The following is a 17,077-nucleotide window of genomic DNA, read 5'->3' as shown; positions in this document are numbered from 1 at the left end:
CAAGATGGCCTGGGGCTAGGGGTCCGGACAAGCTCACCCCGCACCACTGAGTGGAGCAGATTCTGACTCCTCTGCGTGATTCTGGTAGCCCTTTACAACTGACCGGAACAGCTCTGTAGGGTGTCCATGCCTGTGCTGCTTATGGGAGCTGATGGACCTCAACTTTCTGTAAGGATAATCAGGGGCATAAAGAGCCCAGATTTTCCTCTTATCAGCCCAGTGCTTGGCGAGGGCACCACCAGGTTCCTCCTGCTGCCCTGAAAGGAGGCAAAAGCCCTGACTTCTCAGTGGTGCATCTCCCATGGCAGCGATGGTGCCAGGGCCCGCTCACAGCTGAGGACAAGCCACAAACGCGGCTCCCAGTGGGGACTGAGGAGGAAGGCTTTCCCCCCTGTAGACTAGGACGGACCTCCAGGGCTCTTCCGGCACACTGACTGCATTCCCAGAACCCAGGCCCCTGGGAGGTGTCCACCCGGCCACCCTGCCACCCGGCGCACACTCACCAACCAGCATGGACGCTCTCTGGTGCTGCTGGGTGAGGTGGGACCGCTGGGTCACGCAGTACACGTACCGCTCCAGGACATACCAGCACATCTCATAGTAGAAGGGGTACCGGAACTTGGGCTGCACCTGCAAGCACACGCGGGTGGAGGGTGGTCAGCATCCGGGGGTGCAGCAAGCCGGCGAGGGGTCGGCACGTCCAGGGGTCTAACGGGAGGGCGCCGCGGACATGTCACCAGACCAGCCGAGCAGCAAGCGCACAAAACGAGGGGCTGGGGGAGGCGCCCGGGGACCAGATGCCAGCAGCATGCACGAGGCGAGGAGGAGGAGGAGGAGGAGGCGAGAGGAGCAGTGGTGTCTGTGCGCATCGTCTGCGCATCCAGGTTTACCGGTGCGCTGGGCTCCTGCCCGCTGCAGCCAGCCAGCTAGGCCAGCACAAAGGGCAGGGGCCACCTGCCGATTCCAATTACAGCAGACAAGGGTGGTGCTTTTCCTTTCTAGAACATTCGGCCGTCTCACTCTCTCCACTAGAAAACAGAGTCGGCCCCTGAACCCTACCCATTTGCTCCCACGTTCACCTCTCCTGGCCAGTGGGGCAGAACTGACTCCTAGCTGCCTCTACAAGAGGAAGCTGCCCGTTTTCCTCCTAAGGAGACACTGATGGATTCGAACCCGCGCAGAGGCCCCATCTTTGGATTAGAGCGCAACTCCCTAGGGCCTAGACCATGGTTATGTGCTGTTGAGTCAGCACCGACCCGGAGCTGACCCTCCAGCAGGTTTTCAGAAACAGTAAATCACATGGGAGGAAACTGTCCACCTGTTTTTCCCAGAGGAGTGAAGAGGATTCGAACCATGAGTCACGAGCATGGCAGCACAGCTCCTTACCAAAGGCCACCAGAGCTTCCTGGACCAGTCTGGGGTGGGGCAGGGGAGTGAGGATGGGCGTGGTCTGCCACCCAGGGGCGTGGCCTCGGATGGAGACGCATCTGCACGGTGGGCGTGGTCTAGTGGCAGGGAGTGTCTCTCCTGTGGGCGTGGCCTTTGCCCCCAGGGGCGTGGCCATTTGTTCCAACCTCCAGTTCCTCCTTGCCAACCTAGTGCCACCTGATGATGCTTGGAGCCATCCTAACTCCAGAGGTGTACACCCTTGGTTCTGAAGGTGGGCCCCTCGAGGGCGTGGGGATGGTAAAAAGGCCTGGGCTCCACTGTAGCGGAACCAGATCTGTATAGATGAGAAGCTGGGCAGTAGGGGACGCAACAGCATGGATGGCCACAGAGAGCCAGAACAGGCAAGGAAGAAAGGAGGGTCAAAGGAGGGCAGTGCTTGCTTCTCCCCACTGGACCCTCTTCTCTAAGCATCACACACTGACCTAGCTTGTCCACCCTTGGAGGCCTGTATGGCTGCGTCTGGGGGATGCTGCTTGTGCCAGGGACCCCCTCTAGCCTACAGGGACTCAGGGTGTGTGCATGAAGCTAGCACCCTCTTCAAGCATGCTCTGCCGATGTAAACAAGGCATCGATATGCTGCACGGGGTTTGGTGGGCTGCACCAGGCCTTTACTCCTCGTCGCTGCTGGCCACGTGCGAACCTTCTGATCAGTAGTTGAAAACAAGCCTCTTACCCACCCAGGGACCTCCTCCGTGTAGATATAAACACAAGCAGGCCAGGCTTCCGCTTCCCAGAAACACTCCTTCCTTATGTGGAGCCCTGTCCTCTGAGCTCTGAGCTCCCAGTTCATCCACTCCAGGCCCTGCTGCTGGCGTAGCTTTCAGCCCAGTTACCATCTGTCCACATTCCCGTCTGTGTAACGGGTCCACGCGCTCGCCCTGCCTCTGGTGGATGGTATGCTTTGGAATGAGACCACGGCCACCACATGCTTTTGAGCTCCACGGGGAGGTTGCAAGGAATTGGGGTCAAATACAGCGGTTGGTTTCCTTGACTCCAGCTACTTTCCTGACAACCCCGGTTTCACTGCTGGGAGAAGATTCATCCCTTGTTTCGAAGCTCTACTGAACTGAAAAGAGTGAGGGTCTCCATGAGGCAGACACTGAAGGTTTGGGGGGCTGAAGCCCCCTCCCTCACTCCAGAGCAAAGAGGGACCAAATGATTTTAAAACTTATTTCCAAAATCCAAAATACAGGCGGAGGCCAGGCCAACTCATCTTTTGACTCTAGAGTCAATCAGTAAAACATTCTGAAGTTTGTTCGGACATTTCAAAATTTCAGGAACCAACTGAGATCTCCCACCACTGACTGATTAGGAAAAATATTTTGGGGTGCTGTATTTCAGAAGGAGATGAGACATGTCCCTCACTGTGGAAAGCCCCAGGGAAACCAGCTGGGCCAGAACAGATGCTGAAGAAGGAATTCACATTTTCTTAACAGCATTTTTGGTTTTGTTTTTCCAAGAGAGCATGCAGGAAACAAAATGTGTAAAGAATGGGCTTAACATAGGGGGTGTCACCTTCCACTCTTTGCTTTGCAAAGGTTCAGCCACAGGCCTGGGGACATTAAACACAGGGGCTCAGCACGAAACAGAGCCGCTGACCGGCTGCATCCAAACAGGGAACACATAGTCACACAGTATGCAGCTCCGGCTGTGAGGGGACCCCAACTCCCAGTGGTCCTCAAAGATTCAATCTGTGTCCCCCAAAGGACTGTTTGAGCAGCACCTGCCCTCTCAGCTCCCCCTGAGCGGCCCAAGCCGTCACCTTAGGAGAAAGGTGGAGAAGGGAGGCATCTTCAAGTTGAATGACTCGAAAATGTGTCTAGAACTCCCAAATCTCAAGAACCTGAGAACCACAATAGAAGGGGGGTGACAGGGTTTGAAAAATGGTCGTGGGGTGGGGTGGGGGTTTTTTTCCCTCTTGGAAAAAACAAAAACAAAAATAACAATGGCAAAAAAGAAAATAAAATAAAAATTCAATGGAAGGGAAAAGAGGAGCAGAAAGGTCAACTCTTCACCTTTTCCAAACAGACTCACTGGCTGTGGGGGTTCAGGGCATGGGGCATTACCTCTCCTGGAAAGGCTGCTTTCATTAGCGACATTAGGAAGAAAAAAAAGAATAAAAGAGAGAGATAAGAGGGAAGGCAATTTAAAGAATGAGCATTCGGACACTCCTCTTGCTTCCCACAAGGGGCCCTGGCGGCATAGTTCACTATGTGTTGGGCAGCTAGCTACCTGAAAGGTCAGTGGTTCAAATCCATCACCCGCTCCATGGGAGGAAAAAAAAAATGAGGTAGTCTCTTGTAAAAATTTCCAGCCTCAGGAGGCCAGGGGAGGATCACCGGAGCCTGCATGAGCTCCAGGGCAATGGGTTCAAGTTTACTGGTTCTCCTCTCCAGTGAGACTAGAATTCAAAATATGTCGTAAGAATAACTAAAATGTTATCTTAACCTCAGCAGCCATGGTTCATCCACTCTGGAGCAATACTTCTTTCCACCTTCATAATCAAACCGCAAACCTATATCCCAGTGACTGGGAATCACCGGGCTCCGAGACAGACCCGAGTGGCTCCTGGGGTGTCCCAGGCTGGACATCTTTAGGAAGCTGCCTCCTTGTCCTCCCAAGGAGCAGAGGGTGGGTTGAACTCTAGACCTGCTGGCTGTCAGCTTAATGCTTACCATTGGGGCTGCTACTTAACCATGAGTGGCCGGAAGTAGAGGAGGTCGACAGACATGTCTCCCCAACCCTGATTTCCTTTCAAGAAGGCACGCTGCATGGAAACCCTCCTATCATCACTGACACATCAAATGCAGCGGCTTCTCGACCCCAGGGACACAATCCTGGGGTCCTCTGACGGGAAAAGGCATCCATCCATCAAAGACAGACTGTCTAAAACGAACTTAATCCACGGGGCTTAGAGACAGCCTCACCACCCCAGGCACGTTTTTGGACTCTCAGGAACCTATTTTTAACTGGCCATTCCCTCTCTAAGGGATGAGAGGAGAGAGGCCGGCCGAGGAGCTCCATGTCTGCCTTCAGGGCCGGCTCCCACCGTGTGCCTGCCCCTCCTGGGCTCCCAACACATCAACCCGTGGGTCTCACGGCCAAGCCCCTCTCTAAAGACCAGCAATCAAAGCAGATGAAGCAGCGGGCCACTGGCTGCAGCCCAGCCTGCCCACAGTACCCCCCCTTCCAAGTGCTTCTGGGAAGCCAGATGGGCGTCCGCTCGCAGCGAGGACTGCGGCCTGGGGGAGGGGAATCGGCAGCGGCTCATCTCACTGCGGCCTCAGGTTCCCTGCGTTAACCCCCACTCAGCTCTCGCAGGGCCCAACTCCTTCAAGAAGAAAGATCCAGAATCCCCAGGGAGGGAGGTGGTCGCCCAGCAGGCGGCCTGAGGAACCCAGCCCAGCGTGGCTTCCAGGAACTGCCTAGAAAGTCAATGGCTGACCGCCTCTCGGCTTCTCTGCTGTCCTGCACCTGCTGACAGCTTCAACACAGGCGGGGCCTCTCTGCGGGGACAGCCAGAGGGCAGCTGGCTGGACCCCAGACCGCGCCTGACCCCAGACAGATGTGGCGGGTACTGACTGCAGGGGAATGGGAGCCTTCCTCCTCACCACCACGGGACCGTGTCCCTCAAAAAGGGGCAGAGTTGTCCCTCCCAACCACTGCAGGACCGTGTTCCCACGAGGGGCAGGGCTGACCCCCCCTGACCACAGAGGGGCTGTGTCCCCCACAAGGGGCAGGGCTGACGCCCCCCTCCAGACTACTGTGTACCCACTGGCAACCGCAGGGCCATGTCGGGGCTGCACCCTAATGACGGGTAGGGCTGTCTGACCACTGTGGGGCTGTGTCCCCCACAGGGCTCCTTCCTCAGGTCTGGGCAGGACCAGGAAGAAGGGGACGTATGTCCACAGAACAAGGGCCCTGCCGATGGTCCCAGTCTCTGCAAATCTGAGCAACGACACAGCAACACCCCAGGTTCCGGCCTTCATCATCACTGACCGCTCAGTACAACACTGGGGTCCCAGGGAGTCTTAGTCGAGATTCCCCAACAGCTGGACTGTTGAAATGGTTAGATTCACCCAAAACGGCTGCATGCAGACCACCTCAGCGCGAGGACGGCGTGGGGCCAGCAACGTCTCGGCCTACGGTGCACACAGCCGGCTGACAGCACAGGGCAGCTGCCGACAACAGCATGCTGACCAGGCTGAACCGGCCAGGGCGGGGCACTGCAGAGAGAAATCTCCAGAGGGTCCAGGTACGCCACACCCAACGTCATCCCTGAGACCAAGGCCAAGAAGAGATGAGCCCCACAGGGAGAAGATCAGAGATAGAAAAAGGAAAGACGCAGCAGTGCTCGGCCAGACCCAAGTCCCAGGAGGCCTGGGGGACGAGCTGAAGCGTCATCGCTGTAGGGGAAGATTCTGGAAATGGACACTGGTGCTGGTAGAGCAAGGTGATGAGAGTACTGGAATCACTGACGTACAGTGAAGACTGGGCTAACTGTAAAGGTTCAGTTACACACAGACACAGACACAGGCACAGGCACAGGCACACAGACACAGACACAGGCACACAGACACAGACACAGACACAGATATAGACACACAGACACAGATATAGACACACAGACATAGACACACAGACACAGACACAGACACACAGACACAGATATAGACACACAGACGTAGACACACAGACACAGACACACAGACACAGACATAGGCACACAGACACACAGACACAGACATAGGCACACAGACACACAGACACAAACACACATACATAGACACACAGACACAGACATAGACACACAGACACAGACATAGACACACAGACACAGACATAGACACACAGACACAGACATAGGCATACAGACATAGACACACAGACATGTACTTAAAAGGGCAGGATGAAATGAAGTACAGATACATCCTACAGCACAGGTGGACCAAAAAAACATGAAAAAAAGAGTCAAAAACAACATGTACGATTCCACTAACAGGGCATTTCCAGAACCAGCAAATCCAGAGAGACACACAGTAGACTCACGGTTGCCAGAGCCCGCAGGGAGACCCAAGGCTTGGTGGGGAGAAGAGGGACAGGGGCCTGGAGGAAAACTTGAGCCTCGGTAGGGAAAAAAGGAGGGAGACTCAAGGCTTGGTGGGCAAGAGAGGAGGAACCAGGGCCCATAGGGAGACCCCAAGTTTGGTGGGGAGGAGTCAGCAGACACAGCAAGACCCCAAAAAGAGGGGGAACCTGAAGCTGCAGAGAGATCCGGGGCTTGGTGGAGAGGAGAGGGGGGACCCGGGGCAATGCAGGGCCGGCAGCCTGCCGCTCCCAGGACCACCGGCAGTCAGATTCAACTGATGGCCTTCGACTCGGTGGCCTTCACAGGACAAAAAGAGGGGCTGGGGAGAAGGGAGGTTGGAGGGTGCTCTCAGGGATGAGACAGATTGTCCCGGAAGGACACAGTGGTAACGGCTGCACAACACAGTCAATGCACCCAACTGCATGGAATTAGAACGATCGACCATTCGAGATCAAAAGGGTGGCATCTGCCCAGGGGAGGAGGGGCGAGGAAAGGAGGCTGAGTGGAAACAGGAAACACGGGGGGACTGAGAAGAGTGAGCTTACACCACGAAGACTAGAACCGATGACGTGAAACAGATGTGTGTGAACTGCTGAAGGGAAAATCAACCTGCTCTCTAAGCTTTCACCCAATTTATAGTAAGTAGTTAAATTTCAAACCAACAGATGCCACAGAACTCTGACTGGCAGATCGTGGTGAATGCGGGTCACAGGAGAGGAAGAGCTTAGGAAAGCGAGGGGAAGGTGTTTGCAAAGGGTGGGTTCCCCACACTGCATGGGACAGCCCCAGAGTGCAGCGACTGCTGTGTGTTCTCCAGAGTACAACGCAACAACAACAAGAAACATGAACAGCACGCCTGTGAAAATGTAAACTTCAGGCTCTGTGGTTCTATCAGAATTCTTTTTTTTTTTTAAAAAAAGCCTTGCATCATCATTAAGGGGGGAAAAAAGAATGTAAACTGTCAACCAAACATAATAAAATGGTTTTTTAAAAGAAAAGAGGGAGGGAGGAAGGAAGGAGAGGAGAGAAGGATGGAGAAGGAAGGAAGGGAAGAAGGAAGGAGAAAGGAACAAGGGAGGGGAGGAGAGGAGAGGAGATCATTAAATGAAAAGAGGAAGCAAAAAAAGGCCTGTTTTGCCCCACTGGGGCCAGCAGGTCAAGTCTGGCACATCTAAGCTATTTGAGGAGCTGTGGTGAGGAGGAGGCCCCTTCACTGCCCACCCTGCTCCCACAGATTCAGCACGGGGAGAGAGTTGACCTATGTCTGCGTGCCAACTGATGTCACTGTCACAAAACGACCACCCTCAGTCTGGAGGAGCAAGGGGCCCGCCGATTGCACTCTGGCTGCCCCAGGACCCCTCTCCCATCACCTGGGTGGGGTGGGGGGATATACACCCTTGATCGAGGCTGGCCGTCTACCCAAGGCCCAGCCTTCTCTAACACAGCACACAAATCATTCCCCCCAACTTCACTCTACACCTCAGCAGGAAAAGACGGGGTTCCTAAGAGTCCTGTGCTTTTCAAGATGCACTTCCTATGGGTTTGGGGGTTTGGGAAGTCACTGGGCCAAAGGTGAATGGAAACTTGGGGTGAGCTTTCCGGCAACCCCTGTACTCCAGCCCCAGGACCAGAGCACCCAGCTTCCTGCTGGGGAGCCGGGGGGTCTGGGAGGGGGCTACTTACCCGTGTTCTGTCCTCAATCTCGTAGATCCGCAGCTGCATGGGCACGTTAAAGCTGTGCAGGATGTTCCCGCCAAACACCAGCGAGTCCACCGGGGTGTAGACTGCGTGGATCCAACCTGGGCGGGAGGGCAGAGGGATGAGCAGGGGAGCCAGGCTGCAGGAGGGGAGGGGACAAGAGAGCCCTGGAGCGAGGCGGGGAGGGGAGATGCGGGTGATCCACAGGGTGACTCCTGAGTTTAGTCCCTCAAGGCGACCTTGAACCTCACAGTGGAATTTGCTCCATAGCTTCCCAGTGACTCACTCCCATCAGGTCACCAGGCCTTTTTTCCTGGTCAGCGCGCCTCTCAGCCACTGGGTAGGTGTTGCTGTTATGTGCTGTCAAGTCACCTGTGACTCATAGAACCTCTGTGTACAACAGTCCTAAACTCTGCTCTCTCCTGTGCCAGCCTCACTGTCTCAGACACACCCACCCCCATTACCCCAGTCACTGAATCAATCCATCTCATCGAGGGTCTTCCTCTCCTGCGCTGTCCCTCCACCCTCCCAAGCATGATGTCCCTCTCCAAGGACTGGTCCCACCTTACATGTCCAAAGTATGTCAGACGAAGCTTCAGAATCCTTGCCTCCAAGGAGCAGCCAGTTTTAACCCTCTCTAGGATGAACCTGTTCATTTATATTCAATACTCTTCTCCAGCACCACAGCTCAAAGGCATCAATTCTCCTTCTATCCTCCCTAGTCATTGTCCAGGTCTCTGATGCATAGTAAGTGATTGCAAAGACCATGGCCTGTATCAGGCGCACCTTAGTCTCCAGAGTGACACCACTGCTCATTCGAGTACTTTGGAGAGGTCCCTAACAGCACATGCGGCCACCAAGCCAGCTTCAACTCAAAGGGCCTCTCAGCACGTCAAAGCAAACCCCGCCCAGCCCTGGCCCTCCTCCCATCCCTGCTGGCCCGTCTACTGTCCAGTCACTGGGTCGGCCCACCTCGGGGGAGGTTCTTCCTCCTTCTCATGGACCCTCCACTTTCCCATCTTGGTAGCATGTCTGAAGTCTGAGATGGACACTGGCTCCTGTAAGACCAGCGTGGCCACACACACACACACACTCTCCCCCATGTTCCCCGCTGAGCCTCCAGCGATTTCCCACGGGGGCCGAGTGCACAGGAGGCAGCCTGCCCACTGCTGTCGGCCAGGGAGGTGGAGCCCTCGGGCTACCAGCCCACCACCCCACACACAGCAACACCAGACCTGCCTCCAAAGCACGCCGCCCAGGAGTTGCACTGAGTCACATGGAGCCCGAGCCGCTCAGGGCTGACCCTCCAGGGGGCTTTCAGAGGTAGTTAATCACATGACAGGAAATTGCTCATCTGTCTCCCATGGAATAGCTGGTGGATTTGAACCAGGTGCCTTTTGGGATGGTAGCAAAACTCCCTACCACTAAGCCACCAGAGGTCCCTCCAAAACCCTATGTTGCCGCTGTGTACAGCTGAGGTGGAAGCGAGGGACAGCCGACAGGAGGGGAGTGCCCGTCTTTGTCCCGCTGAGCAGCTGGTAGATTGGAACCCGGTGCCTTTGGGACTGCAGTGTGGCCTCTTACCACTAGGCCACCAGAGCTCTCTCCAAACACGCCAAGGTAGGAAAAAGAGCTGGAGAAGCAGGAGAGACGAGATAGACACGTGGTGGCAAAGACACCCCCGCTTCATCCTGTCAACTCGGAAAGACACCCCCACTTCATCCCATCACTCGGAGGGCACAGGGAGACACGTCCCGAAGCCCTTCTGGCCTCAGACGTGCTGGTCCTGGATGCAGGCGGCAGTGCCTTTGGGGAGCTGAGTTCCCGACTGGGCAGGACACGCAGCAGTGGAGGGAGCGCTGCCAGCCTCTGCGCGGCTCCCAGGGGCGCTGCTGGGCCCGTCCCTGCCAGGGGCGAGGGTGGAGATGACGGGGTCTTCAGGGGAGGACAGGGGCTCTGCTGGGCCCGTCCCTGTCAGGGGCCGAGAGCAGACATGTGGGGTCTTTGGGGCACAGCTGGGGCCCAGGCTACAAGGGCTTCTGGGACGTGGCCTGCCTCCACGTCCATGAGCTCATCACCCGCCTGTGTTGGGCAGGCTTGGCCACAGCCATTGACACATTCCTCTCTCAGATGCCTCGAGGTAAAAACGGCCTGGCAAACGCCTTCCACTGAGAGGACAGTTCTCAGAGTCCACTCTGAGGTCCCTGTAACACAGGAGGCCGCGATGAGCTGGGGTCAGCATGACAGCCAGCCGGTCGGCAGCAGTGCGCGCACGGCCTAGGAGCAAATTGTCATTACTGAGACCACCACCACCACTCAGCACTGAAGCCGCGTCTCTGGAAAGTACGGTGGGGAGATAATCGGGGACAGGACCAGGGTTGACGGAGTCCCACGCCTGCACAGGAAGACCTCACAGGTGTTGTGGGGTTAGCTCCAGACCCCTGGAACAAAGCAATTCTCAAACAAAGTGAGTCACATGATCTTTCTTAAAAAAAAAAAATTTAAAAAAAAAATTCCCAGTCCATATCAAAGGAATGTATACCCTGTACTGTGGTCTGTTAAGAAGGACACCGGTAGCACAGTGCATAAAGTAGCAAGATGCTAAACAAGAGGCTGGTGGTTCGAATCTACCAGCTGCTCCATGGAGAAGAAAGATAGGTGATCTCTCATGAAATCTCCGGTCCTGGACCCCGATGGAGGCAGGGCCACTGGGAACTGAGACAGATTTGCCAGCAGTGTTTGTTTGAGTATCAAGTCGGGGAATTCAAGCAGACCAGTGGGTAAGGATTGGGGTGCCATCCTCAATGCAAGCAGTTCAGATCCCCCAGCTGCTTGAGGCAGGAACGATGGGCAATCTCTTCCTGTGTAATTTACAGCCTCTGAAAACTCCCTGGAAGGTCAGCTCTGAGTAGGTGCCAGTCAGTTGAGGGTTTGAAAGAAATATTGCAAGAGCGACCAAGGCGGACACAGAGACGTGAGGTGAGCGAGCGCTCTGAAAACATGGCGCCGACACGCACACATGCTCGGTGAAGGGGAGCCAAGAACCTGCCATCTCTGAGAACGCAGCAATAGCCGTGAGGAAAAATCAATCCGAGGGCAGCAAAGCAGGGGCGGCCATGCCAGCTCACGTGGCCCTCCCCAGAGAAAGCTCCAGCCTCTGACCCAGGGCGGCTGGCGGCCCCAGGCTGGCCTCGATGGAACCCTGTGAAGACCGAGGGACACTGCTCTGAACGCAGTAACCCTCGACGTTCAACTCATCTCTGCGGCCATGCAGGATGGTCCGTGTCCCTCTGCTGTGTCCTGGCCTCCACCCTCTCCTGCACACACTCACCTAGGCTTGGAACGTCCCTGACTCACGTCTGTCACACCATCAGCCGAGAGAGGAGAGATGAGAAGACAGAGGACCTGTCCCCCCAAACACTCAAGGGAGTCCGAAAGCTTCCCCAGCTCTCCTTTCCAAGCCAGGGCCTCGCGGGTAGGTCAGGCAACACCGCCTGGATTAGACAAGCTGTCCAGCCCCCTTCTCATCTGCACCCAGGGAAGAAACAGGGAGGGCCACGGTGAATTCCCACACCAGGACCCGCCCTCCCGATGGCAGGGAGCACGTGTCCCCGGCCTGGTGGCCGCTGGGGCCGCTGGCATCTGAGTCAGCAGCACTAGACGCAATAAACAGAGGCCTTCAGGCCAAGCCGAGGGACGAGCCAGTCACGTGAGGAAACCCAGAGAAACGGCCTGCGGGCTGTCTGAGGGGTTTTGGTGACACGGTGATTATACACTAGGCTGCTCCGTGATGGGGGGACATTCTGAACCCCGCAGCTGCTGAGGTGCAGGACACTGACGTCCATGAAGATTAAAACCCATCGCCAGACACTCGGAGCCGAGCCCCCAGCGAGCTCTCTGAAGCTGTAAATCGCAAATGTAACTGGCAGTTGTTAGACGGAAGGAGAAGGCCCATCTTTCTGCATGGAGCTGCTGGAGGACTCAAAGGGTAGAGAGGTCAGCCACAGCCTTTAGACCAGCAAACAGCTCCCGCCAGCAAGGCACCAGCTCCCTTGGGACAGAGTGCAGCCTCGGACAGGCTGGGGGACGCTCTACTCTGTCCTCCAGGCTCTTTGGAGGACAGCAGTGGGTTTGATGCTGGTGTCCTATGGGCCATAAGAGGCCCAAGGACAGTGGGGTGGAGGGAGGGGAGACAGCCCAAGGTCACAGAGTCAGCAGCAAGGTCAAGACCATGCCAGTGTTTCCCTGAGCCCAGGAGCCCAATCCCACATCACCTGCAGGTGTCATTGCCCTTCTGAAGGACCCCTGCTCCCTTCCCAGGCCCCAGCAACACCTGCCAGGTGCCCACTGTAACCCTACCCACCAGGTGTACTCCCTTTCCATCCCAAACAGGAACCCTGGGGCATTAAAGTCATCCAGCAAAGCCCGCCACCTCCAAATCTCGTATTTAACACAGAAGTCGTCACCCCCTGCTCAACTTTCTAGAAAAGTCCAGGTGCACAGATGAATCTGAGCCTCGGTGGCTAAAGACTTGGATGTGAGCTGAAAGGCTGGTAGTTCAAACCCACCAGCTGAACCTTGGGAGAAGGGGAGGCAGCCACTCCGACTAAGATGTACAGCCTTGGAGTCCAGGGCATATCTGCCGTCCCAGGGAGCTGCTGTGCGTCAGGGGTTTGGACTCTGCTTTACAGAGGGAAGTGACAGTTACATCCTCTGCACCTGACACCACAGACAGACTAGTGCTTGGTGTCTAGGCCCAAGGCCAGTTTCCAACCTGACTCAGAACCCTAAGTGTGGCCAGCGTCTCCTCCCAAGGGTGCCTGCTGGTCTTGAGGGGCACTCCTATCTCCCCTGGTCCAAGCAGCTAATGCTGTGACAGTGTCTCCCTGACACAACACATCTAACCAAGCCTTGCATGCCTCCCGTGACAGGCAGCTTACCACCTCAGGAGCAAGTCACTCGAATATGCTGTCTGTAAACAGCGATTATCATTGAGTCTTCCTCCAATCCTTCCTCCTCATTCTTCTTGGACTTTGGATACAGACAGACCGAGCGTGGTGGACAAACACAACCCTGAGGCGTACCTTTCCCAATCTGAAGCCACTCCTTTGCTTCAACAACTGCCTCTCGGTCAACATACAGTTGCTATGTGAGCACCGCCAAGTGTCCTGTAACGCCCATTACTCATCTCATTATCCGGAATTTGTACCATCCACACAGTCAAGCGCCTTTCTGTATCCACAAAACATCAGTATTTCTGACATCTTCTGCTTTCAACAAACATCCATCTGACATCAACACTGCCCTCTCTTGCTCCATGACTCTGGAATCCAGCTTGAAATTCTGATAGTTGCTATACCCTGACAATAACTTTTAAATCATCTCCAGCGAAACTTCCTTCACCTGTAGTGTTAATGCTGGTGTTCAAGAATGTCTACATCCCGCGGCACGATCTGTGGTCAGAAGGGGCATAAACACGGATCTCTTCCAACTGGTTGGCCTTCCAAATCCCGGCAGAGGCGAGTAAGCCCTTCCAGCTTCCCAGTCATGGTTACAGCGTCTCAGCTGACGTGCTAGCAGTTCCTGGGCCCTTGTTTTGTTCCAACACCTCCAGAGGGGTCTAGACTTCTTCCTTCAACACCATCGACCGCTGATCTTGCTTTGCCTCCTGAAGTGGCCAAATGACAACCAACTCCTGTGGTCCAGGGGCTCTCTGCAGCTCTGACCCCCGCTTTCCCCTACGCCCAGGTTCTGTGCCCACGGGCTCTCCCAGCGCCCTAACACTGGCCTTCCATCTCTCCATCTTTCTGCTTGCTCACAATGCTCTTCCACTTGGGGTTGGGGTTTTTTGTTGTTTTTTTTTAATTTTTATTTGACCTGTGTGTACCGTCAAATCAGATCTGACTGAAACAGGAAGAGGTTGCCCCTCTTTCTCCAGCAGAGCATCTGGTGGATTAGAACCACACACCTCTGGGATTGAAGTGCAGCTTCTTACCACTAGGCCACCAGAGCTCCCTTCTGCTTGAGTTTTTCAACTCCAGATCATTCACGTCCCGTTTAAATTCTTCTCTTCTGCCTTCCTGAGCCTTTTCTTAAGATCTTCTGTTCAGCTCTTCCTTCTCCATTTCTTCCTTTTTCTTTGATGCCACAATGATACTTTACTTGACCGTTTCCACATTTGCTTTTATATCGAGCTTCTCCATGTTTCAGAGCAAGGTTCAGAGTCAGTTCGAAATTACATGGTGGTGTCTTCTTTTCAAGGACCTTCTTGTATTGTCCTTGCCTGATGTCCTGGATGTTGTCGTCCTGGTCTGGTCTTCAGTCATTAGTGTTCAACGGATCAAATCTATTCTTGAGACAGTCTCTAAATTCAGGCGAGATATATTCCCAGTCGTATCTGGACTCTCATGAACTTGTTTTCTTTTTCATCAGCTTCAACTTGAACTTGTATATGATCAACTGATGGTCTCCTTCTGAAGTTGGTATCTTGCATTGTCCTCAATGGTGACACTGAGATACTCTGTTATCTTTCCACAGAAGAACCGGATACCCGAGTGGTCTTGGCAAACGGATTACACACTGTCCATTATCATGGCTGCCCCCGAGGTCCTATTTTTCAGTTACCTTCATTTTCAACTTTCACATTCCAATCACCAGTAACACGAGTGCATCTTGACTACACGATCAATCTCGGACTGCAGCCGTCGGTCAGAATCCTCAATCTCACCATCTCTCGTTTTAGCGGTTGGGCATAAATGTGGGTAATGGTCACATGGACTGGTCAGGGCCAGCAGGGGTTTGGGTACTGTCCTGTCACTGGCTTGTGGTCCTTCAAAACAGAGCTTTTTCCACCACGAACGTGACACCATTCCTCCTCATTTCATCTATCATCATCCAATTAAAAGCAGCCGACTCCAGCCCCTTCAGCCCTCAATGCTTACTTAAGCTGTCTGTTTCCTCTCTAGCGGTTTCCAGTTTTCCTCCGTTCGTACTCCGTCCACTTCCCATCCAATGATTACCAGGGACGTGCAGCCGTTTCTTGTCATTCTGAACTGTGCCGTGTCCACAAGCAAAGGTGCCACCCACGTCCTTCAAGCAGACTCTACGGTGAGGGGCAGCTCTTCTCTGTCGCTCCTGAGCGCCTTCCCACCAGAGGGGCTTGTTCTCAGCTTCGTGTCTGACCACGCTCTGCTGCTCTGTGAGGCTTTCCTGGGTCAGTGTCATTATTTGAGGTTGACAGCCAGGTCCTTCCTAGTCTGTTTTTGTGTGGAAGCTGCGCATCACGGGTGACCCTGGCTGGTACGGAAAATACTGGTGGCCAAGCTTCCAGCATCACAGGCCACACACGACCATCGCCGTATAATGAGAAGGGCAAGAGGAAAGGGAATTCTGGGGTCCCTCTAAGTCGGAGACCAATCTGACGGCAGATTAAGCAGAGGGAGAAAGGGTTGGGGAGGCACTGTCCTCAACCACTCAGGTTCAAATCCCTCGGCTGCTCCAAGGAGGAAGGTGTGGCAGTCGCCTCGGTGGACACCGCAGCGCTGGAGACCCTGTGGAGCAGCTCTGCTCAGTCCTATACTGTGGAATCACCCCAGTGGTAGAGGCGAGAAGGGACAAAGGTCCCTGAGTGGCACAAACCATCTGCACTCAAAGAGCCTCAGCCTGTCAGTGCAGCAATGGTCTCGAGCGCGTTGGAGACTGTGAGGTTAGCACAGGATAGGATGGTGTTCAGCTCTTTTGTTCAAAGGGTCACAATAAATCTTAACTTGATGGCACCTAACAACATAACAACTAATGAGTTTGGTGCTTCAGTCCTGCCCCCTAGTGTCGAGGAGAAAAGGCCTGGCGATCTCCGTCTATAAAGACAAAAGCCTACGAAGGCTCCCGAAGCAGTTCTGCTCTGTCATACCCGGGCCTGTCCCGAGTGAAAACTGACCCAAGGACAGCAGGTCTTAGCAAGGAGCTCCATGTTCAAGGTGAGGGGAAAGTTCAGCTGTTCATTCCTGCAGCCTGAGACTCTGAGTTCCCTCTCCTCAGGGACTGCCAATGGCCAGTCCAACCCGTAAAACTCACAAATGTCCAGCCGCTAAGCCTAAAACTGTGGGCGAGGCCATGGCGCCACAGGAGGCAGCTCTGAATGCTGGAGGAGCGCACGGCCATGCAGAGCTACCCTGCGTGCAATGGAGCGTTTCCAAAACCTGGAGTGCTCCCGGGGCCTGAAGTACTCTTGGAGGCTAAGGTGCTCCCGGGGCCTGGGGTGCTCCTGTGAGCCTGGAGTGCTCCCGGGGCCTGAAGTACTCCTGGAGGCTAAGGTGCTCCCAGGGCCTGGAGTGCTCCTGTGAGCCTGGGATGCTCCTGGAGCCTGGAGTGCTCCCATGAGCCTGTGATGCTCCCGTGAGCCTGGGGTGCTCCCGTGAGCCTGGAGTGCTCCCGTGAGCCTTGCATGCTCCCGGAGCCTGGAGTGCTCCCGTGAGCCTTGCATGCTCCCGGAGTCTGGAGTGCTCCCGTGAGCCTTGGATGCTCCCAGAGCCTGGGGTGCTCCCATGAGCCTGGGGTGCTCCTGGAGCCTGGGGTGCTCCCTTGAGCCTTGGATGCTCCCGGAGCCTGGGGTTCTCCCGTGAGCCTGGGGTGCTCCCGTGGGCTTGGGTTGTTCTGTGAGCCTGGGGTGCTCCCGTGAGCCTGGGGTGCTCCCATGAGCCTTGGATGCTCCCGTGAGCCTTGGATGCTCCCAGAGCCTGGGGTGCTCCCGTGAGCCTGGAGTGCTCCCGTGAGCCTTGGATGCTCCCGGAGCCTGAAGTGCTCCCATGAGCCTTGGATGCTCCCAGAGCCTGGGGTGCTCCC

General features: G+C 55.2%; 1 protein-coding gene across 1 annotated transcript in view; it reads right to left on the bottom strand.

The window, feature by feature from the left end:
* KDM2B (lysine (K)-specific demethylase 2B) overlaps positions 1 to 17,077 on the bottom strand; it is a 120,214-nt gene that overhangs the window by 57,704 nt on the left and 45,433 nt on the right. Inside the window, 2 exon segments of the mRNA XM_006894652.1 lie at positions 504 to 630; positions 8,222 to 8,337. Of these exon segments, the coding sequence (XP_006894714.1) occupies positions 504 to 630; positions 8,222 to 8,337 (243 nt within the window).

Source organism: Elephantulus edwardii, unplaced genomic scaffold (assembly GCF_000299155.1).
Source record: "Elephantulus edwardii isolate Elephantulus edwardi_28Jun2011 unplaced genomic scaffold, EleEdw1.0 scaffold00148, whole genome shotgun sequence".
Lineage (NCBI taxonomy): Eukaryota > Metazoa > Chordata > Mammalia > Macroscelidea > Macroscelididae > Elephantulus > Elephantulus edwardii.
The sequence above is the reverse complement of the archived record's forward strand: the minus strand, read 5'-3'. Positions and strand labels throughout refer to the sequence as shown.